Source organism: Lissotriton vulgaris, unplaced genomic scaffold (genome assembly GCF_964263255.1).
Source record: "Lissotriton vulgaris unplaced genomic scaffold, aLisVul1.2 SCAFFOLD_781, whole genome shotgun sequence".
In the NCBI taxonomy this organism is placed as follows: domain Eukaryota; kingdom Metazoa; phylum Chordata; class Amphibia; order Caudata; family Salamandridae; genus Lissotriton; species Lissotriton vulgaris.
In genome coordinates, this window is record NW_028252768.1 from 258,862 (window position 1) to 283,801 (window position 24,940).

At 47.3% G+C, this 24,940-nt stretch overlaps 1 protein-coding gene across 1 annotated transcript; it reads left to right on the forward strand.

The window, feature by feature from the left end:
• The first annotated feature begins 630 nt into the window (after window positions 1-630).
• LOC147662023 (uncharacterized) lies at window positions 631-19,095 on the forward strand. Its single transcript, XM_086951175.1, has 2 exons — window positions 631-910; window positions 17,546-19,095. The coding sequence occupies exons 1-2, from the start codon at window positions 631-633 to the stop codon at window positions 18,334-18,336; spliced, it is 1,071 nt and encodes a 356-aa protein (XP_086807301.1). The 3' UTR covers window positions 18,337-19,095.
• The last annotated feature ends 5,845 nt before the right edge of the window (window positions 19,096-24,940 follow it).

A 24,940-nucleotide genomic window follows, 5' to 3' on the forward strand; every position in this document is an offset into this window, starting at 1 on the left:
CAGGCAACCCGGTTGAGGGCAATGGCCACGGGGTTCGACTGGGTTGACTCCTGGAGATACAAGCACGGGGCGCGCAGGGAATACACTAACTTTTCCTCGGCCCGAGACTCGTTTTCGCAGCTGGACTATATTTTTGTTCCGCGGGCAATGGCCAATAAAGTTCTGTCGGCAGAGATACTACCACGGGCGCTCTCGGACCACTCCCCGGTCTATGTTGTGCTGCACACCGGCCGTACTAGACAGCCGTTCAGGTGGCGCATGTCGCCCTGGCACTTAATGCAGGGCCCTTACCGTGCCCACATCACTCGCGAACTTGTGTACTATCTGTCCACGAACGAGGGCACGGTGGAGTCCCTGGCGGTGCTGTGGGAGGCCATGAAGCCCACGCTGCGGGGAATCGATAACTCATGGTGCGCGGCGGCTCGGCAAGAGAAGCGTAGGGACCTTGTGCGGCGAGAGGCGTAATTAGAGGATCTTTAGCGCAGAGGGCGGGGGGAGGACGGCGGGCAGGCGCGGCGTCAATTGGTGTTGGCACAACAACAGTACACCTCAGTGTTGCTGGATGAAGCCCGACCAGCCTGGCTCGCTACCCGTAGCCGCATATATCAGTGGGGCGATAAATCGTGCAAGATGCTACATCGCTTATGTCAGGGTATCCTGCATGCCCAGCCATTGCCCCAAATAGTCGCCCCGGGTGGGGAGCCGCTCTTAGAGCCTGCTGCGATAGCTGGTAGCTTTGCCTCGGACTATGAGACCCTATATGCTCCTCGGGAGTGCTTGGAGGGGGAGATGGTGCAGCGGTTCATAGATGACCTCCCTCCGAGGGCTGTCACAGATGAGGTTCGTGAGGTGCTGGATCGGACATTGTCAGATGAAGAGCTGACCACGGCTCTGGGCGAACTGAACCCGGGTAAGGCACCGGGCCCAAATGGGTTCCAGAGCGAATTCTTTAAACAATATGCGACGCAGCTGACCCCCCACTTCCGGCCGGTTATTGAGGAGGCGCGTGAGAGTGGTACGCTCCCCCCGGATTGGAGGCATGCGGAGGTGTTTGTTTTCCTGAGACCGGGGCGGCCACCGGAGAGGCACGAGTCCTACCGTCCGATTTCGTTGCTTAACACCGAGGCCAAAGTGCTAGCGAAGGCCCTCGCTAATAGGCTCAGGCCCCACATTACTGACTTGGTACACCCGGACCACCTGGCTTTATGCCACAACGCGCCACTAGACATAATATTAGGCGAGCCTAGGTTGCGATTTCGGCCTGGCGAGGGTTGGGAGAACGGGCTGCACTGCTGCTGGCAGATATGGATAGGGCATTCGACTCTCTGAGCTGGACGCATCTATTTGCCCTATAGGGGCGTCTGAATCTTGGGCCCCGATTTTTAGCATACGTGCGGCTCTTATACACTGACCTCACGGCTGCGGTGCGAGTAGGCGGAGGGATCTCTCGCTCCTTCAATATCCGTCGGGGGACGAGACAGGGTTGCCCCCTCTCCCCATACTTATTCGAACTGGCGATGGAACCCCTTGCGGCATGGGTACGGATTGATGCTCAACTGAAAGGTTTTCCGCGATCGCCCGACGTGGCTGATAGGATAGCTATGTACGCGGATGACGTGCTGTTTTTTCTCACTGACCTCGAGCGCTCGGGCCCCGTATTTTGCGAATACTACAAATCTTTGGTGAGACATCGGGCCTCTATATGAACCCTGGCAAGTCTACCCTCTGGACCTCGGGGGGGTCTGCAGCCTGTAGGAGAATGGGCCAAAGACATCCAGGTGACCGCTGATGGAGTAAAGTACCTGGGAGTGTACCTCACAGAGGACGCTTCCGTGGCCCGGGAGCGTAATATCACCCCGGTGTGGGACCTAGTGCAGGAGGACCTCAAGGTTTGGGCCAGAATGCCGCTCTCCATACATGGTAGATCTGCCATCTTTAAGATGGTGGCGCTTCCTCGCCTGCTTTATCAATTGCAAAATCACCCGGTGCTGATCCCACAGGACTGGTTCCGGCGCCTTAGCACAGCATTGAGTGGCTTTCTGTGGGAGGGGGGAGCTGCGCGAGTGGCCCTACGGACCTGCTTCCGCTCCACATACACGGGTGGGCTGGCCACATCGGACGTCATGTCATACTACCAGGCGTCCCACCTTCTGGTCTTGAACGACTGGTGGTATGCAGATAGGAGAGATCCCGTCTACATGGTGGAGCGAGCCCTGATGGGTACTGCCTCTCTGCATATGCTCTTATACTCTGCACACCTCAGGAGGTCCCTGCCGTCCATTACGCAGGTGGTCTTCCAGGTCTGGCGGCAGGCCCTGCGTAGAATGGGTTGGTGGAATGTCCTAACGTTGGAAACCCCGCTGTTGTGGAATGGTAGATTGCCTCAGCTCGCTGGCTTAGTGGGCTTTCGGGGGTGGGATGCAATTGGCATCTCCACTCTGGGCGATGTCATGTCAGGATGTGTCCTCAAGACCTTTGATACTATGCGGGAGGAATTCGAGATGCAGCGTTCCATATTCTACAAATCTCTCCAATTCCGGCATGCACTTACTCCATATCTCCAGGGGGTGGAAGAGTTACCCGAATTTAGTCCCATCGAAGACAAGATCTTTATGTGGGAACTGCCTGACAAGAAGATATCTCGTATTTACCAAACTTTAGTGCGACATTGCTCTACAGATCTTGTGCAGCTTAAAACGACGTGGGAACAGGATGTTGGGGAGCTGGACGAGGAGGATTGGGTAGAGGCACTAGAGGGACCCAGGGGAGCTGCCATTTCTATGCGCTTGCGACTCATACGGTTCCGGTACCTCCATCGTACATATTACACTAGGCAGCGCTTGTGGAGAGCGGGCTTAATAGCCTCCCCAGATTGCCTCAGATGTGAATCAGAAATAGGTACACTGCTACATACTGTGTGGGACTGTAGGGTCATACAGAGGTTCTGGGATGGGGTGTTCAGATGCTTGAATAAGGCCCTGTCCTGGGGGCTTCGGAAAAATCCTAAGCTGGCCCTCCTCCATGTAATGGCTGATGTGGGGGGCAATCGTTACAAGCGGCATCTTCTCTTGTTGGGACTAACCCTGGCTAAACGGGACATTGCGAAATCTTGGAAGGTGCCCTGAGCCCCTTCACTTACAGCTTTAAAGAATGGGATGGACTTTTGTATGGGTCTGGAACAACCGATATGTGGCCAGGGGCTGCCCTCAAAAACACTACAAGATCTGGAAAAGGTGGGCAGAATATCGGGGTCTGGAATTGGAACCACCACCTGAAGAAGATGCCTTTCACCTCCCCTGACAGTCCGAAAGCTCGAGCCACGTGCGGACACTGTGGCACATTTGGCAGGAGTTTCATGTCTTCAGTACAATACGGGCGGTTCAAGCAGCAGCGTGCGCGGGGGGAGGGGGGAGTGTTGGGGACGGGGGTGGTGGGGGCTGCGATCCTGGTTTTCTGTTTACAATTGTTTGACCTCTTCCAAAATAATTGCATGTAATAGTACTGTACAATTTGCTTCTGGTGATTGTCTCTGGTGTTCAGAGCATTACTTGACATTTTTTTCATGCAATCAATAAAATCTGCTTAAAAAAAAAAAAAAACTTACAAAGAATAACTCTTATTGCAAAAGATAAAAGACCTACCAAAGGAAGTGATTAAGGAGGCCTCAAGGAAGGAACACAATTGGGGGCTATACGCTGTGTACTTCCTAATCCCAAAAAAGGATTTGATACTCAGGACCATCTTAGAACTCGGGTTCTTGCACAAGTGCATCAAAATACAAATCCAAGATGACCACAGCATGAACAGTGATCCCAGTCAAGAAAAAACACAGCATTGTGACCATAGGCCTCAAGAACACAGAAGTCCATATCCTGTTTAACTGAGGATCCAAGAAGTACCTCAGGTTTGTGATACCATTTTGTATTGCCAATTCAAAGTGCTCCTATTTGGGATCAAATTAACACCGTGGGTATTCACAAAATATATTGTAAAGGCGTCAGTGCACTTCAGAACACAGGGCACAATTGTGTACCCTGACCTGGATGATTAGCTGGTAAAGGCGGATTAGCTGACATAGTGGCAAACAAGCATACAAGCAGTGGTACAGTGCTACACAAACTAGGGGTTCTCTTACTGTAAATAAATCATTCTCCCTTTCAATGAGAAAGACAGTATTCTTGGGAGCAATACTAAACTTGGTGAGTGCCAAAGCATTCCCTATATGAAGAAGAATTTCAGCCCTGACATAGTATACCCACCTCATGTTCAAAAGCTTTATTTCGATAAATAAATACCATTAAAGCTGCACAATTTGGAGAAAAAATACATGAAAAAGACATACAATATAGTTCTTAAAAAGATCATATAATACATTATATAAAGTGTTTAAAAAGAATTGGTGCTCAGAGAATAGTCAATGGAGTTAGAATTTTTTGGATATAATAAAAAACTTGGTGTGCACCAGTGTAATGGCGGAGGGGAGTGGGACAATATAAAGCACAGTCCATTTTCAAAGTTCATGGTTTAGACTTTAAAATCCTTGCTCTAATGCCCCATGCCTTGAGGTACTTGGCAAGGCCACAAGCATAGATACCCACCTCTTCCCGAAGAGACAGTCTTTGACAGCGGGGTCCCGCTTTGTTTCTGAGGGCATTCTGTTACCGGAGCTGCTGCTGCCCCAGGAGGGGCTGTGACCCCGGGTGTCGTGCTGTTCAGGAGCTGCAGAGGGGGAAGGGTGGTCATCTGCACCACATGTCGCACGGGACTCCAGTGTCCAGGAGTCCGTGCGCCCCACCAGCTGTGCTGCGGCCCGCTCACAAGCACCTCATTACTGCTCGCGGAACCCGCTGGCGCGGGTCCCGCTTCGTTTCTGAGGGCATTCTGTTACCGGAGCTGATGCTGCCCCAGGAGGGGCTGTGTCCCCGGGTGTCGTGCTGTTCAGGAGCTGCAGAGGGGGAAGGGCGGTCATCTGCACCGCACGTCGCACAGGACTCCAGTGTCCAGGAGTCCGTGCGCCCCACCAGTTGTGCTGCGGCCCGCCCACTCGCCCACTAGCTCACGCCCCTTAAAACATCATCACTGACCGCTGCGCGGGATGCGCGCGACGAAGCCCCGGGGCAGGAGGGGGCTGGGCTGGGCCTCGGACTTTGCGTGCTGATTCAAGGAGTTTGACTACCCAGGTTGCCGTAACAAGACCCTATTTACCCAAGTGAGACATTAATACTTTGACATTCACTGGAAAGGCAACAGAGAAAGAGGGGAAGAGGGACTGCGTTTCATGCTACTGTTGTATAGGATTTCTGTTATTCCAGTCTGTCAAATCAGGTTATAAGCTCACCAAGGTTAACTGGTTATATTTACAATGTCCAAAGCCAAAAATGCCCCAGTGACAGCCACTTTGGACAATTACCTGGTTAAGATGGTGGACAAAATTAATCAAGAACGGCGTAAGTCCTTGGGTCGGGGGGGTTCCCCTCACTCAACTCCTCCTTTACCCAATCCACCTATTCCCTTGTCTACCCCTCATCAGGATGTTAGCTATAACCCTAACCATCTGGGTAGTCCAATCTTGGCGGCGCCCACAGACCCAGACCGCTCTGATAGTTTAATCCTGGTGGCTATCATAGACCCAGAAACTAGTCAGGCTGCCCCTCAAGACTCACCGGCACAATGCCCGTCGGCCCCAAGATCTCAGAGAGTACTGCGTTCATGTAGGAATAACAGTAGGAATGTCCAATTAAAACGGGGGGAGTCGCTTAAACAAGAGAGCAGATCCACCATCAAGTAGTGCTGTCTGTGACCCTAAATTAGCACCGGAAAGCACCTCGGTCATAATAGACACCGAGCAAATAGACTTCCTAATCAGAACTATAGACGCTAAGCTTGATCTGATCGTCAAACCTTTATTGATCAAACTTGACATGATCACTGCCGAAGTAGCCAGATTGGGAGGTCTTTTGGGACCACAAATTAACACGAGTATAAGTCCCCAAGTTAAGGACAAGGGTCTCGGACGCAGTAATGTAACTCCTAATACTTCTAGCAAGGCGACACCTACAACCTCTAACCCCCAAGTTAAGGACAAGGGCCCCGGAGGAAGTAAAGTAACTTCTAAGACCTCTAGTAAGGTGATACCTACGGCTACGTCCAAGACATCTAAGCCATCTTCCAGGGGTCCTTGCAAGATGGTATCTACTGCATCTAACCCCCCGCAGACATCTGGTCGAAACCCTTTACCCAAAACAGCCCCAGGGATTCAGGCAGGGAATACCAAAAGTTTTGTTAATTCACAGTTTGATCTACCACCAGACTGTGCACCATTTGTGGCAGTGTTAAGAAACGTCCCACCAGTTAGAGGGTCTGGGCACAATAACAATTACAGAGAATCTCATGACTCCCTGAAGAACAGGACTGTTGCTTGGCTTCACCGGGAGTGTGGTTTCCCAGTAGCTTTAGCAGATGAGATCCTAAGTACCAGAAGAACCAACTGGATAGGCAGCTCACACAAGAATTTAAGTGGTGACTGCGTCGTTGTTAATTTTAGAAACCCACATCTCGCCACCACTGCCTTGCTAAGAGCTACTTCAATTCCCTATCGAGATCAAGGGATCTCTCTTCGTCCCTTAGGTTATTTCTATAGGCACCTAAACAATCAGTCTAATGCTGATCATACCAGTTGGGGGGGTAGAGGTTTGGATCTGTACACTGGTTTTAAAATTGCCACTTCTAACAGATTCCAATCTTTGAGTGGTCTTGACTCCAATGATTGACTGGAATCTGCCATGCCGAAATCCCCCCTTGGAGAAGTGGCTGTTTTCCCTGGAGGTGGGGGGGGGGTGGGGGTGTAACATCGGGGTACCCAGCTAGTGCGGGTATAAGTGGCAACGGCAGTTCCAAAGTTAATCTCAATAACGACTCTAGAGGTTGTAGAGATGTGAGGCTGGTCTTTGTTGGCCAGAGTGTGGACCCCTCCCCTAAGAAGGTATCCCATGGACACAGTAGACCAAACTCTTTGATCAATATGCCCATTGAAAGCTTTAACCCCTGGACTTGTTCAATCGCCAGCTGAAACGTCGCAGGAATATCGTCTAAGGATGCCTGCCTGGGCTGGCTTGAGTTTATCAATGTTTTTAATATAATTTGTTTCCAAGAAACATGGTGTAAGGACCCAATTAATTACAATGGCTTTGTTTCATACCAATTACCAGCTGTGGCCTACCCTTCGGGTAGGGCTAAGGGAGGGCTTCTGGTATTGATATCTGTGGAACTCCCTATCACTGTTAAAAAACATGTATTGGTTGGGGTCCATTCCCAGATTTTATGGCTTTATCAGGAGCTAGGTAGAAATATCCTTTTAATTAACTTTTATAATAATATCTTTGACAGCACTAGGCATCTGGTAGTGTCTGCACTCGAGACCGCTTTGGCCGACATTATAATGGGGTCTGATGTTGTTTTTGACCTTATTTGGGTGGGGGATTTTAATACTGCAGCGTGTTCCCTTTCCGACCAAAGGGTCTGTGGAGTCACTAATTGTTTTGAGGATGCTGATCTTCATTTCCCCCACAATCCTTATGGGGACTCGTTGAATAAGATTTTGGCCTCCTATGATTTGGAAATTCTGGTAAATGCGAAAATGCCTCTGGAGAAATCATTCCCATGTTCACGGGAAGGAATACAAACACTGTAATAGATTTTATTTCATGTCCTCTAGCCTCAGCCCGTGGTGTAAGGCCCCTGTGGTCGTGGATAATCTGCTTAGTGATCACAATTGTATCACTATTGAGGCCACACTTTTGAAGGAGAAACATGTACCTAAAATTTGTACCATTGCTAACATAGAGCCGCACAGACCCAACGGAACCAGAATTAGATGGAAAGGGGACAAAGCGGAAGTGATGTCAAATTCTATTGTTAAAAGCTGCTTAGCAGAAATCATTACCATCCTAGAGAGTGAGGAGCTTACTGTTGAAACTGTGTGTAATTTTATTAACCTCACAATTGACAGTAAATTCACCAAACTTGGTATGGGCAAGTTACATCCTCAAAAGAGGTGGTTTGATCGCGCGAGTACTACCGCGCTTAAGGGGCTTAAAGCTGCATTGGCAGCCAAACCAAGAGATAATAATGTGGTTAGGGAGCTTAGATTCACCTACCAGGCTGCAGTCAAACGTAGGAAGACCGAACTACGGCAAGAGGCCTGGGATAATTTAGACCAGGCAGCGGCAACTTCGGACTCCTCTTTATTTTGGGACACAGTTAACTGTCCGTTTCTTAAGGACGACAAGGTGCCCGAATTGACGGCTAACGTTAGTGTGGAAAATTGGGTTACCCACTTCTCTTTGATCTTTGATTCGGATAGATGGGTGTACATGAGGACTGCTGGCCTATCGTTCCGCTGGACATTTCCACCGTTGAAGTTCTGGGAAGCATCACCTCCAGTAATGGTGGGAAGGCCAAGGGGCCCGATGGGGTGCCCATCGATGTGTACAAACTAGAACCGGAGTTGTGGGGCCCATTGTTAACTAATGTTTTTAATGCTGCTGTTTGTAAGGGTGTCCCACCTACGTGGGAGGAATCCATCATTATTCCAATCTATAAGAAGTGAGATAGGGGGGATGTGAAGAACTATCGCCCAATTTCCTTGCTCGATTCCTCAGTGACAATAATGAGCAGGGTGCTTTTGGTTAGGCTGGAAGAATGGGCCGAATCCAAATGCATTCTGGTCAATTGCCAATATGGCTTTAGAAAGGGACGAGGGACTATTGAACAATGCCTCAACCTTGAACTCTTAATTGGGAAATATACGCAGGCTAAGAAAGGCTCACTCTATCTCTGCTTTGCAGATTTGAGTAGTGCCTTCGACATGGTGGATCATAACATTCTTTGGGCTAAATTGTTAGAAATGGGGGCACCTGAGGGCATTGTTTATTTTCTGGCTCGACTCTATGCCAACCTAAGCACCAGTGTCCGTTATGGCCCTGGCGGTGAGCGCACCCCAAAGTTTAAGATCAGGCGTGGCATAAGACAAGGGTGTGTTCTCGCCCCCCTACTCTTTACCCTCTTCATCAACGAAGTTGACTCCGTCTTAAAGCCGATTGCGGCAGATGCCCCAAAAATCAATGATCTTAACGTCCCAGTATTACACAGACGATGCCGTGATCTTGTCCAGGACCCCCATAGGTCTACAACGACCGTCCTGAGCCTCGGCGAAGAGGTCGCTCCCCCCGCTACCCCTACACATCAGCCTGCTTCTGGTGGTATCGTTTTCACCTTGCTGTGCACGCTCCGCTATCTGCAGCGCCTCTTTACAGACTTGGTTTCACTGCTTAATTATTTATTTATTGTAGCGCCGTGCCCCAGCTTGCCACAGACTTGGTTTCACTGCTTAATTATTTATTTATTGTAGCGCCGTGCCTCAGCTCGTCCTGCGCTGTTTGTATCACTGCCATTTTGTGCTTTTGCTGTTGTTGTTGTTTTGCCTCGCCTACCAGCCCAGCACCCGCCTCCCGGCTGCTCCTCCCTCCCACAGAGATTAAATCCCCTCACAGCCGGAAATAGCGCTGTGACCGTCCTGAGCCTCGGCGAAGAGGTCGCTCCCCTCGCTACCCCTACACATCAGCCTGCGTCTGGTGGTATCGTTTTCACCTTGCTGTGCATGCTCCGCTATCTGCAGCGCCTCTTTACAGACTTGGTTTCACTGCTTAATTATTTATTTATTGTAGCGCCGTGCCCCAGCTTGCCACAGACTTGGTTTCACTGCTTAATTATTTATTTATTGTAGCGCCGTGCCCCAGCTTGCCACAGACTTGGTTTCACTGCTTAATTATTTATTTATTGTAGCGCCGTGCCCCAGCTTGCCACAGACTTGGTTTCACTGCTTAATTATTTATTTATTGTAGCGCCGTGCCCCAGCTCGTCCTGCGCTGTTTGTATCACTACCATTTTGTGCTTTTGCTATTGTTGTTGTTTTGCCTCGCCTACCAGCCCAGCACCCGCCTCTCGGCTGCCCCTCCCTCGCCCCTCCCCCCCCACTATCCATATATGACAGATGCTTTTACGCGCAGCGTCCACGTGCAGCGCTCGTGCCCCATGCGCGCCGAAGGTGCGCCAAAGGTAAGCCCGTCTACGCCCGTCCGCGCCAAGCCCGCGCCCAGCGCCAGTCCCCCTGGCCCCCGTACCACCCACCCCACCCGCATTACATATGATGCCTCCACCCTCTTAGCCCTTAATCCCGGCCGTCTCCCCACTTGCGTCCAAGCCGCCCCTGGACACACCCATGGACCCTTCACATGTAACTCCTGCAAATTTGACGGCACCAAGACCAACTCCACATCCACGAACACCAAACAGAGATCTGACACCAACCACCTAAAATGCATCCTGCTCAACACCCGCTCGGTCCACAGACACGCCATCGACCTTTGGAATTTACTAGACACCATCTCTCCGGACGTCGCCTTCCTAACAGAAACATGGATGAACGCCTCCTCAGCCCCAAACATCACCATTGCCATCCCGGAAGGATACAAGATTATTCGTAAAGACCGCACCAAGCAAACAGGAGGAGGCATCGCCATCGTCCATAAGAATTCCATCCGCATATCAACCAGCTCAGACGTCAACCTCACTAGCGCCGAACACCTTCACTTCCAGATCCACACTGACCCCAAGACAACTCTCAGAGGTACCCTCCTCTAGAGGCCACCAGGACCCCGTGCACAATTCAGTGAAGACATCACTGACTTTATCACTCCTCACGCCCTCCCCTCCGAGGACTACATTCTACTGGAAGACCTCAATTTTCATCTGGAAAAAAGCAACGACAGCAACGCCACCACCTTACTGGACAACCTCGCCAACCTAGGACTCAAACAACTTGTTAACACCCCCACTCATCACGCAGGCCACACACTCGACCCCATCTTCACCTCCAGCAAACATATCTCCTTCAGTCGCACCACAGTTCTCCAATGGACGGACCACAGCTGCGTTCACTTTGTCTACAAAAAGACCACAACCATCCTCAACCCACTCTACGAAGAAACTGGAACAAAATCACCATCGACCAGATCTCCTCCTCGCTTCTTCAAAACCCCCCTGCCCACTCTTCGAACCCCAACCAAGCAGCCATGAACTTCACTCAATGGCTAAACAGCTCCGACAACTTAGCACCTCTGAAAAAGCGTCAAAACAAACTAGACCGCAAAAACGCTCCCTGGTTCAACGATGATCTTAAGAAATCCAAGAAACTCTGTCGCTCCCTCGAGCAGGCCTGGAAAAAAGACCCAAACATCAGCACCAAGGACGCCTTCAAAAACGCCACCCGCACACACCACCAACTGATCCGGACTGCCAAGAAAGCTGCACTTAAAGACCGACTAGACAACAACGCCCACAACAGCAAGGAATTATTCAACATCATCAAAGAATTTACCAACCCCTCTGCCAACTCCGACATCACTCCCTCTCAAACCCTTTGCGACTCCCTAGCCTCGTTCTTCCACGACAAAATCGCAGACATCCACAACAGCTTCGACAACCAACCCAGAGACCAACCCTCACAACCTTCTGCCGTACCCTCACCCCCCTCGAACATCCTCAACAACTGGAACCCTATCTCCACCGAGGACACCATCCGCCTGATGAACACCATTCACTCTGGCTCCCCTACAGACCCATGCCCTCACCATATCTTCAACAAAGCAGACTCCATCATAGCACCTCACCTCCGGGACGTCATCAACTGCTCCTTCAACTCCGCCACCTTCCCGGAAAGCTGGAAACACACCAAACTCAGCGCCCTCCTGAAAAAACCCACAGCCGACCCCACCGAACTCAAAAACTACCGCCCCATCTCGCTCCTACCTTTCCCGGCCAAAGTCATCGAGAAAGCTGTCAACAACCAGCTCGCCACCTTCCTCGAAACCAACAAATCCCTCGACTCCTCACAGTCCGGCTTCCGAGCCAAACACAGCACTGAGACCGCCCTCATCGCAGCAACAGACGACATTCGTACTCTACTGGACAATGGAGACAAAGTCGCCCTCATCCTCCTTGACCTCTCCGCAGCCTTCGACACAGTCTGTCATAGCACCCTCCTACAACGCCTCAGAAACATCGGAATCCAAGGAAAAGCACTGGAATGGATCTCCTCGTTCCTTGCCGGAAGAACTCAAAGAGTCCGCCTCCCACCATTCAAGTCAGAGGCCACTGAAGTCACTTGCGGAGTTCCACAAGGATCCTCACTCCGCCCCACCCTCTTCAACGTATACATGAGCCCCCTCGCGACCATCGCACGCCAACACAACCTCAACATCATCTCCTACGCTGATGACACTCAACTGATCCTCTCACTCACCAAAGACCCGACCACCGCCAAAACCAACCTACATGAAGGAATGAAAGAAGTTGCCGAGTGGGTGAAGCACAGCCGTCTGAAACTGAACTCAGACAAAACAGAAGTCCTTATCCTAGGTACCTCTTCCTCCGCCTGGGACGACTCTTGGTGGCCAGAGGCCCTTGGAAAAGCACCCATCCCGACGGACCACGCACGGAACCTAGGCGTCATCCTGGACTCCTCTCTCTCGATGAACAGACAAGTCAACGCCGTTTCATCATCCTGCTTCAACATTCTTCGCATGCTCAAAAAAACATTTCGCTGGATCCCCACCGAAACCAGAAAAACAGTCACCTACGCACTGGTCACGAGTCGCCTAGACTACGGGAACACCCTGTACGCCGGCACCACCGCAAAACTTCAGAAAAAACTCCAACGCATCCAGAACGCATCAGCCAGACTCATACTAGACATCCCGCGTAACGACCACATATCTGGTCACCTGAAAGACCTCCACTGGCTCCCCGTCAATAAGAGGATAACATTCCGCCTCCTAACCCACGCACACAAAGCACTTTACGAACTTGGACCCGAATGCCTCAACACTCGACTTTCCTTCTACACCCCCAACCCGCCAGCTACGCTCCTCCAACCAAGCCCTTGCCACTGTACCTCGCATCAACAAGACTAATATGGGAGTAAGATCCTTCTCCTACCTGGCAGCTAAAACCTGGAACTCACTTCCCACTCACCTTCGCCTCACTCAGAATCATCTAGCATTCAGAAAGCAACTGAAAACCTGGATATTCGACAAGTAATTCCCCACCCCATCAAGCGCCTTGAGACCCTCTGGGTATGTAGTGCACTATATAAATTATTTGACTTGACTGACTTGACTTGACTGATGGACAGGTTCTCGCTGTTTATCAAGGATAGAAAGTTGTTGATCAATAAATCCAAAACCTACATTATGGAATGTGGAACAGGGCGAGGGAAACCCCATTCCTATTTTATCGATGGGCAAAAGGTGGATACCTTTAGCTATCTTGGCACCACATTTTCTAAGAATTGTAGCTGGACTAGTGAGCTTACCAATGTTTGGGCCAAGATGGCGAAATGCGCCCATGGGGTGTTCAAGTTTGCTACCAAATTAGGGGACAAACGGATTAAAGACATGCTAAAAATCTATCAATTGAGATGCCTTTCCATTGCCCTCTATGGTGCTGAGATTTGGGGGCACGTCACGGCAGGGAGCCTACAAGTGGACGAAAATCTCTTTTTAAAGAGACTCCTGTGTTTGCCCAAATCAGCCTCTAACGACCTGGTGCACAGAGAGCTTGGGATCCAACATCTTTCAGATCTGATTGCCTTAAGACCATTAATGTTATGGCGTGCCATCTGGTTGAAGGAGGAGACTTCCCTAAATAGAGCCATCATAAGAGATTCTCTCTACCGATAACCATTTAAAGATTCCTTGGATTAAATTTGTCATCAATAGTTTTTCAGAGATTTATGGTCTCGATATAAGAGCTATGTTGCTTCTAGTCTGTCCAAATCGGAGATGAAGACTGCCTTCATGAGCTATACGTCAGAGAGGCGGGGGAGGGACTGTGGCAATCTCCCGATCTGTGTGCACTATGGAAGATATTGCGAGAATGTGGGCTACCAACCGAATTTGAGTCATGTCACCAGAGCTTCCCACCAGTTTGTCTTAACGAGACTAAGGTTCGGGATCGTGCACCACCTGGTGGCCTTCCCCTGCAACAAAAAACATCCGACTGGTTATGTTATGTTATGTTATAATGGCTTTTGTAGAGCGCACAGCTACTCAAAAAGAGTGTCCCGGCGCTTTAGGAAAAGGAGGGCTGCAGTATACTAACATAACACATTAAAAGAGAAGATATCTCAGACAAAAAGAACACAACAAGCAAAAAAGGCCTACTGGGTAAACAACCAGGTTTTGAGGCCTTTTCTAAAAGCAAGTAAGCTGGTGGCTCCCCGAAGTATAAGAGGCAGAGAGTTCCACAGCTGTGGCGCCAGAAGTCCGAAGGAGCGACCTCCCAGGCGCGCTCTCTTAACTCGTGGGACAGTCGCCAAGAACAGGGATTCTGACCTCAGAGAACGAGCCGGACGGTAGAAGGCAAGTCTCTTTTGGAGGTACTTTGCTCCTGTCGCATGGAGGGCCTTGTATGTCAGGGTCAGGGCCTTAAAGGCAATCCGTTTGCGGATTGGGAGCCAATGCAGGGTCTGCAGCAAGCCCGCTGCACTAGCACGTCTATTCAAGCCAAAAATCGCTCTCGCCGCAGCATTCTGCACCACTTGGAGCCGCTGTAGCAGATACTCTGGCAGGCCCAGGTACAGAACGTTAGAATAATCTAACCTAGAGCCTATCAGGGCCTGCACAGTCAGCTTCCTGTGCTCCTCCGATAAGAGGGGAAGAAACCTCCGCAGCATCCTAAGGAGGCCGAAGCAGGTGCCCGACACCCCCAGGATCTGGGACTTCATAGTCAACCCCTTGTCCATCTTGACCCCCAAGTTCTTCGCCATTTGGGATGAACAAGTGGGAGGTCCGTGCCCATGTGACAATACTTCAGTACAAAGCACTATGCACTTTCTATTGCTGTGTAAACTTTACGGTAACTTTCGTTCAGCTTTTTTAAAACCCATTTTCATCAAGTTTGGAGTTAGAAATGTACATGATACCATGAAGTTGCTTTTTATCATGCCCCACCCTGACGTTTGCTTTTTGACGTTTGCTTTTTTACCGCTACTTTCCTTCTTCATGCTATTAAGGCGGGACTAGTATGATTTTTTAACTGTTTTTAACCATGTATTCTGTACTGCATTTTCTACCATGGTTTTTATTGATTATTGTTTATGTAATGTAAATGTATGTGCTTTTATGGACATTGACTTTATGCTCCGAATAAAGCCTTATGAAATGAAAAAATGACAGCAAAATATTAATAAAATTCATAGACAGTCATAGTCTTGTTCGTACAACTAATCCAATTTGCCAGACTCTATGAGACGAATCCAGGAATGATTAGCCCTTTCGATGCTCATGACGGAACGGTTCCGTCATGTGCATCGGTGGCGCTGTGCTCATGACAGAACCGTTCTGTCATGACCACACCCATTTACATTAGGGCCCAGCACCGGGGGTAAATCTGCACTGCACGGATGAGGTTAGAGAACCAGTGGTCAAAACAAATATATTGGCAAAACAAAGCAGGGTAACCCCAATAGCTATATAAAATGTAGAAACAGCCAAGCTAGGCAGACCCGTAGACACTTTGCAGGATTGGGAGCTCATCCAAGAAAAGGTTCTAGAAGCATTCCAAGAATGATGCACACCACAAATAGAACACATGCAAACCTAAAACGTAAAAACTTTACATGTACGTTACCACCCCACATTTACCAGTGGAATATCGTGTCAGTGGACTGGTGAGGAAATTAGTATATGCTTTTTCTATAATTCTATAGACACCAATATTGATAGGCAAGAGCGTTGTACTCTATTCCCTTCGCTCTCTTTTCGCCTGTATATGGGACATAATTTGCCCTTTCGTCCAACTCATACTTGATCTAGCAGTAAGTTCTAGGGAAATCATATAGTTCTTGATGGTCAATTCAGTAAATACATACTTAATATATCTTAACCAAGGGATTCTGACTCCGAGCTCCAAATTCATACCATACCTCCCAATCGCACGGTTAAGTCCTATGTCTATTTAGCCCAACCAAAATCCATCTCACTAGGGAGCGCAGTGCAGGCAGGCCTAACTCTTCATGTAAGGTGTAATAATTCGTACACTGAGGTAGGGATAACAGCTGTCTCAAACGCATTTCTCTACAACTTGTAAGCCTGACGGGTGCCTAGATCTCCAAATGTCACTTCCCTAGCTGACCGCTTAGATGCATTTTGCTTGATAGATTTGAATAAGTTCCTTAATAGGCTTGTTCCCCAATCGTATGGCAAAATTCAAAAGAACTGATATGGTCTTGGCAAGCAGATATCTTTGAATCATAAAGGGCATAGTCCACAACTCCTTACAATAAACAATCGCGCCTAAATATGTATAAGCCTTGACTCTGGCTCTGCTGATTTCTGAGCACTGGTTGGAAGCTACAGAGGTTGAGCTGTTTGTAAAGAATATCCTTGGACCCCCAAGTAAAGACACTTTACTTCCACACTCTATTTCTGCCTGGATACTGTTCCCATCACCTTAGCTGGCCTTAATGAAGCAACGTTTTCAGTGTGGGCAATAATGTAACCCCACAGAACCTTATCAGGTTCATTCAAATAGAATATTTACCACAGAATCCTTCACCGTTTACCAAGTTCGTGATTCTGCCCTCTACCTTTTCACTAAAATGTCACCATCATGAATGCTAGAGATACATGATGATGGCTTGAAGTTACACCAGGCTAGGCTGGAGCCAACATACATTTTCCATTGGCCTATTAGTGTAGGCAGTTTATCAACCTTACACACCATCATTCTCCATTTTGTCACTCGGACTTTGATCACCTGCCTCAAATGGGGCAGTGGTGGAATGTCCTTTCACACTTGCCCCAGTGGGGGCTCCTTAGTCACATTTGTACTGGAAAACTCTAAATCTGGCTCCCTGTTTTTTTATTGTGAATTTTTAAAACGTCCGCTTTGTCCCACATGGCAGTCCTGCATATTTCTGTTCTTCCTGGGGTACCATTAGCGGCACAAACTTTTCCATACCCACCATCCTTGCAGGTTTGAATGCCATTTTGCATTTTTCATATAAGACTTTTGCGTCTGTATAGAGCTCTATATACAATTGCAAGACACACCAAATCAAAGTGTTGACATTTATAGACAATAGAAATAACCTGCAATGCCACATATACCAACGGTACATGTAGTAATTAAAAAAGATCCCTTTATTGCTCCTTGGCACAGCAAGTATGCACTGTAAAGAAACCACCTGCAAAGGATGGTATATGTTCCCAATGAGTGTAGTCGACCTTCAGTAACTTCATGTTAACTCCTTTGATTGTTTGGCAAGTGGTACCTGACCATCCTCTCTGCATGGGTTTCCGGATTTGACACTGCCATAATTAACTGCCACAGCTTATTTATGTGTTGTCAATTTTCTATTTTTTTATAGATGTTTACTGATTTGCAGACAGCTAATTTTTTTGAATATTGTTTACTCCAACAGGTAGTGAAAGCAAGAACAGAGAAAGGAAATATTCAAATGCTCTAATATGTACTAACAAAGAGACCCCAGGCAAACACTCACCAGTGGATGTCCTGCAAAGCTATAAGGGTAGTAATTTAAGGACTCCTAACCAGCGAAAGAACAAAGAGAAGAGCGGTCATTTAGGAGATGATGTCAGTAATTCAGCACTTCCCAGTTCACAAAATTTGATGCCCAGAAAAAAAAGACATGACAAATATGAACGTAAATCGCCTCCGGGGGATGAATTACTGTCCCTAAAAAACAGCAAATCATATTCATGCACCAAGTGCAATAAAAGCTTTAAGGAAAAAAGACTTTATAGCAGGCACCTAAGAACTCATATGTTGAGGAAACCGTATCCGTGCAGTGAATGTGAGTTTAGTTTCATTGACAATTTTGGACTTCTTCTACACCAGAGAACACATACTTTAGTGAAACCTTTCAAATGTACTGCGTGTGCAAAAAGCTTCAGCCGCAAGTCTGCATTATTGGATCATCAAAGAACGCACACAGGAGACAAACCATATCAGTGTACTGAGTGTGGAAAAGCTTTTAGGACCAAAAGAGATCTCCTTGTTCATCATAGAACACATACAGGCGAAAGGCCTTATCGCTGTACTGAATGTACTAGAAGTTTCAGTCGAAAAGACACCCTTCACAAGCACGAGAGAAGGCACACAAAAGAGACACCTTACCAGTGTAATCAATGCAAGCAGAGCTTCAGCCGGAGGGAAGCTTTAAATAAACACAAGAAAGCGCACATGCTTTGAATATTAAAAGCAACGCCATATCTGTGTGCCGAATGAATGAAAGTTTATGTACACGGTTATTGCTTCTAAGTCATCAAACAGCACACTTGGAAAGAAGCTGTTTCAGCAATGTGTGTGTCAGAAAAGATGCTCACAAAAGGCATATCTTTTATACATACACGCGAAAAATCGTAGCAATGCTGTAACTGTGAGAAAAGATTTCGCTTTGGACACTGCTCAAAACGGCATTTGAGGACGGACTTCAAACTTGGGGAGGGCTGTGAATGGAGCTGCGGAAGTCACAAAGTTATATGTTGCTCAGATAATATAGCGTGTTGTTGACCCAAATGACGAGCTTTACCTGATATAAAGCAGGACCAGATACCATCTTAGAATGATTGTTTCAGTTGTTAAAATTACTGTTTTATTTAGTTTTATATTGGTAATAATATGGTTGATAACATGAATTAATCTAAGAAAAAAAAATATTCAGTGTCTGTAATACAAGAATTGTCCTTTTTTCAATATTCCCACCAAAGGTACTAATGTATGTTACTTGTAAATTGCTATCGCACTAGTTTTCTGTTAAAAAGCTGCAGCTAGTATAAGGAATATCAAAAATGAGATAATGCTGTGCTCTTGGTAAACTTGTAAATGGGTGCACACAGGGTTAATATGAATGCAGTGTGATGTTCTTTCACACAATTTTTGCTTACACCTGGTGATCATTTTATTATTTCTGTGATTAGATTTAGGTTTCTACTTTAACATCTGTCCTCCTCAGAAACACCAATACGCATAATATAAGTCTTTTAAATTTTTTTTTTTACTTTTCAAGTATTGTCTTTTTTATGTTGATAAGCAGACTGGACACATTTCACTCTGCATATACATTTTTTTCAAAAGAATCTGAGTTTAAAACCATGCACAACACAGCTCAGACCTTTATCTACACTATACTTTAAAGTACTTTGTGTTGGTCATGAAATTACTTTCCATATATTTTGTTGTGATTGGCTATGGGGAGGGGAGAGAGGCTGCCTGCTTCCTGTTCCTGCTGAGGCAGGAAAGCTGGAGATGGAGATGGGAGAACACGGGACTTGAGAAAGGTATGTTGTTTTTTTTAATTTACTATTATGTAATCCCCACTTGCCCGTGCGACCCTCCCCCCCACTCCCCTTCCCTTGCAACCACTGCCCCTCCCCGACCCCCCTGAGCCATGCCAGACTCAACTGTGCAGGGCATCAAGGCCCCTCAGTGTTGCTTGGCAGTATCATTTTGTGCCACTGATATTGGTCTACATAGTCCATAATCTTTGACCTAAAATCAGTTGTAACAGTAAGCAAATATTGGGTTCTGTGAAAAATGGGTATAAAACCAAATGGGTTGGCTAGTCAAGTAGCTACTTTATTCATTAGATTTCTAATTAAAAGCTGAATGTCCCTAAATATTGAGCATGAAACCAATACCCTTTTGAAAATGTTAGCCAATTTACAATGTATTCAATCCTGCTGAGAAGTGTAGCAGTATCTTCTTTGGGGCCCATTTTATTTAAACTAAGTATTTGATTCTCCTTGTCTCCATCAGTCGCCAAGACATGGATTACCCTCCCCGTCCACCTCCTGCAGATCGAAGACCTCCTAACCTTCAGGAGACTTCTCAAGACCTGGCTCTTTAAACAGTAGCAGTGCACCCCCCCGCCCCCCCCCCCTAGCGCCTTGAGACCCTTACGGGTATAAAGTGTACTTTATAAATGCTATGATTGATTGATTGATTGATTGATTGATCAGTGAGCCAGCATTCATCCAAGAGGAAAACCTCAAGCCTCCCCCACTCCTGGTAACCTGTGTAGACTCCGGGGCCAGTTGGCTGACTGGGTCATAACAAGCTGGGAGAGGATTATTCCTAGCTCAACCCTTCTGTTGGCCTCTGCCTGACACCCTGTTAGTCTCTCAGTTCCTGCCCTGAGGTCCTGGGGTCTTGGAAGTGGACTCTTGCGGTTGGTTGAGCGGTAAAAGACTACGGGCCTGTTTACGAGTTTGGCCGTCCATAGGACCACTGAACCCGTCGTGGCGGTCAGACCACCGCAGCACTGGGAAACCATCCACAATATTACGACTGCAGCGGTTGGATCTTTCACTGGCATGGAATATTCTGGCAGTGTCACAGCCGGCACAGCCGAGCATATTCTGAGTTGCCATTTTACGGCCCTTTTTTATTCCTGGAAGTGGACAATTGCCAACCCCACATAATAATATAGTTTCTTACAGGGATTGTTTGGTCATTTTTTAGCAGATCAGGGAAGACTCCTTGGGAGAGTGAGGCTTTGGTCAAGGAGCACCAATTCTCGATGAGATTGAAATTGATCTTTCTGTTATTAGCAGGCTGGAAGGCCAAGAAGTTGCTAGCCAGGTTTAGGCTATTTTGTCAAGTTCGTCTTCAGTGATAGTGAAAAAGGTAGGCTCGTTGTTGTTGGATTTGAGGCATTCTGGCTTTGCTGTATTCAAAATTTTGAGCCTCATGGAGTTGATTTCATCCATGACATGGTAGTGGACCTCAATACATTTGGAGAGAGAGGAATGTGTTGAAATAGAGGGGGAGGAGTGCTGATGTAAACAACATAGAAATAATGTTTCTGGCAGGGTTGGTGGAGGTGCCATTTCTCTTTTGTGGGAACTATTGTTTTGGTGGCGGGAATGGATTATGAATACTGTTGTGGTACAGCTTTTAAATGAGATCTAATTAATGATATGAGAAGAAATACCATATAGATTACGCAATGCAGACGGCTTTTCTTGCAACAGGGATCACTGAACTAAGGCTGACTTGGCTTCTTTTATTGATGTTTTAAATTAAGCAGGGCAAGGAGCGAACTAGGGCAAAGGCAGCCTTGTGGTATTCCAGGGAGGTAATAATGCCAGCAGAGAAGTCGATCTGGCTGAGTCTTTGGAGAAGAAGACCTTAAGAACAGAAGACATTTTTTTGCATCATGGGGCAGAAAAACATTTTCCTTGTTTGGGATTCAGAAGTCGGTTTGATATAGATGGGCAAACTTTCCATAAGAAGTCTAGCCTATGCAACACTTATTTTAACTGCTGCAGTTCTCTGCTTGACAATGCTCTACATGGCCATGTTTGACAGGGCATGTCAAATATACACTGGGGGAAAATTACTATTGACTTTCAGTCAAGGGTTCTTGGATATGTTGACTAACGTCACTCGCTTTTACACAACTAACCTGAATCTGACCCGGGTCCTTTCAATTGGAATTGGCTCGCCTGAAATAACCCCGGTCACACTCTTTTACCTTGGCCAACAAAACACAAGAAATGGGCCAGATCACTCTGACCAGCCTTGATGGAATTGACCATTTCGGTCAAGTGGAACGAAAACTATGCCAAGTTCTGTTTGGGATCCTTATCACTGGCCTCCAAGAAAGATGCACCTGATCTGCTCTCTGCACACTACCATGGGCTGATCAAAGTAGTCACAGATAGCCTTCGTCCCTAATAGGACATGTACTCAAATCCTTGCAAGAGGGTAAGGTAGTAAGAGTTAAGGAGTGCTTATCATTCGGTACATATCATCAAGGAAGGGAGAAATGCAGACTGCTTCATCGACCCGATTTTATGGGGTTTGAATACAGGTTTTTACCCTCCAGATACTATAATGTCCCATTTGTTATTGGAAGTGTACAAGAATAATACCTTAATGTATTCCTCTACTCTATCCAACATGAGTGCTATTTTACAAATGTGCTGGCTAAATTGTGAGGCCAAACATTTTTCTTATAAACCTAAAAAAATGTGTTTCTGAAAAGGAAAGAATTGAATATCTGGATTATGTCCTGTGAGTTTAAGACCTTTCTAGAGCTCCACAAAAGGCTCTGTGCAAATAAAAGGGCTTGGCCCTTTCACTGTAAACATTTTTCTAAGGAAGTTTGTAAAGAGCTAGTTTTGTATCTCTGAACTGCACTCCATTATCGTCAAGGAACCAATACCTCAACTGGTCACAACACACCAGAGTTCCCCAGGATGTTGACTTTGCAGAAAATTGAGGTGTTCAAGGATGCCATGTGCAAATCTTTAGTTTGATTTTGACTTCCTCTGACATGCCTTCAGGCACAACGTGGCCAAGGTGCCCTTCAGTCTGGTTACCGCCCGTGTGTCATCCCCCGATGCGTCTGCCTGGTTGAGACCCATTACTGGGCTAGTATGGATGGCAGTACAGACTTTCACCATGGCTCCCTGGTCTACTTCAGTTTCTGCTGCACCACCGCCCTTACCAGCCCCATCAGCGTTGATCAACGAGCTGGTGCTGATACCCATGTTGAAGCCTGACCTGACACCTGGCAGAGATCGTCTGATGTTGCGCAGTTGCTATACTATCGAATTCTGACCTAACACCTTTACCGCAATGTATCTGTCAGTAGAAAATGCAATCTCTCTTTTTGGCTCTGACCCTGAACCAGAACAGGAAGCACCCAAGGATACTGATGAGGATGATTGAGAGTGGGATGGCTTGTTTCCCCCTCATTATACTAATGATGCCCTATCTGTTATTTACATAATGTCAGTGGGCTCGACCCCACCCTGAAAAGGGCTTGACTCGCCAAATGGACTAGCAATGGAGTAAAGTGCCTCGTTTGCAGTGGTGGTTCGGAGGGCAACTGAGGTGCTAGATTTGAAGCTGCCCTGCTATGCGACTAAGACAGATTTATAACCGATTCTACAACTTGGTCTGGCAATATTTGAGCCTTTGTTCCCATTAAACGATGCCTTGATGTCAACATAGTTGAAACCATGTTCCTGTCTGCTCTTTGGTCAGTTAGTAGCCAAGCGACAGAGGCCTGCTCCTGTGATCCAGATTTTCTCACCAAGCAGCCTACCCCAGAAAGCCTCATTCTAAAGAATTCACCCAGTATGGTTAATACCAAGCCTCTTCCAGTCAATCCCCTGGATAGAGAATCCAGATGGATTGATGTCATTGGCAAGCAAATGTATTTTTCTGCCAGCTTGGCCATGCAGTCCATAAATGCAGCTTGTCTGTTGGGCCACTACCCACATGACATAGAGGACATGGCCATCAAGATCTTGCTGGCTGTCCCGGAAGACCTTCACTGGCTCAGGCTACTCTTGATGTCCAGGATTCAGCTAGAAATGCTGTCCGTGCAAGTCTGGACACCACAGACTGCGTTAGCAGAGCAGCTGGCTCCAGTGTCAGGCTTTGAAGGCATGCCTGGATGAGGTTGACCAGATTTCCTGATGATGTACAAGTACTGTGTAGTATCCTCACATGATGTTTCATTCTCTATGTTTCTTCACTCTAGCTGCTCAGCCTGTGTCTGTGTCCTCTGTATGGAATGTTGGTGAGCGGACCTTCACTAGAATGTCTGAGTGACTGAATGTGGTGTGACAGTTGATGAGAGGGGTAGAGCAGCTAGCAGGCTGCTCCTGGTGGGGTTGTGAATTACCACCTACAAGACTTCTACCACCTGTTATCTTACTTGTAACTAAACCTACTTGGTTTACAACATACTAGCGTAGCGTGGTTACTACATAATTTTTGGCGACAAGTTGGAGACCTTCCCACGCACAGGTAGCCTGGAAAAATTTGAGGCAGGGCAGGACATTGGGTTACAGTCCCTATCGTCCACATATACACATTACTTGTTTTCCTACATGGGAGGACACATGATTTTACATTGGTGTCTCTTATTTTAGTTTGAGGCAGGACACTCGGTTTTTAGTCCTTTTGACCACACGACTTGATTCTCACATTACATTTTGGTCTATATTTATTTTCTGTATTTGAGGAGGGGGATGGTTATATTGTATTGAGTAGCCATCTTTCCTTCTTGTCTTGGGTTCCTTTCCCTCTCGTGGTGCGGTCTTTCCATCATCCCTGGGTCTGGGCTTTTGACTTTGTTTTAAATGGTTCATTTCTTCCTTATGATGTTCTCTTCCTTTTGGGGTGTGGACTATTTATGTATGATGTACATTTATGCTTTTAGTTAATTGTTCATAGTTATGCATTCAATATTTCTTCTGTTCATTAGGGAAGAGGTATGTAGTATCCTCACATGATGTTTCATTCTCTATGTTTCTTCACTCTAGCTGCTCAGCCTGTGTCTGTGTACTCTGTATGGAATGTTGGTGAGTGGACCTTCACTAGAATGTCTGAGTGACTGAATGTGGTGTGACAGTTGATGAGAGGGGCTGAGCAGCTAGCAGGCTGCTCCTGGTGGGGCTGTGAATTACCACCTACAAGACTTCTACCACCTGTTATCTTACTTGTAAATAAACCTACTTGCTTTACAACATACCAGCGTAGCGTGGTTACTACAAACTGTTGATGAACATGCCCTTCGAGGGCCAAACTCTGTGGAGAGAAGATGGACTCTGAGCTGGAAAGTTTCAAAGACAGTCATTCCAAGGTATGTATCTAAAGGGCAAAATAATTTCTACCTCTGTCGCTCACATTAGGATTTGTAGAGCGCGGCTGCATCACCTGTGAGGGTCTCTTGGTGCTGGGAGATCATGCTGCCTGTTATATTAGTTGAAAATCCAGGTCTTGAGGTCATTCCGAACTGCTGGAGCGATGAGAGGCTCTGAGGTGCAGGGTG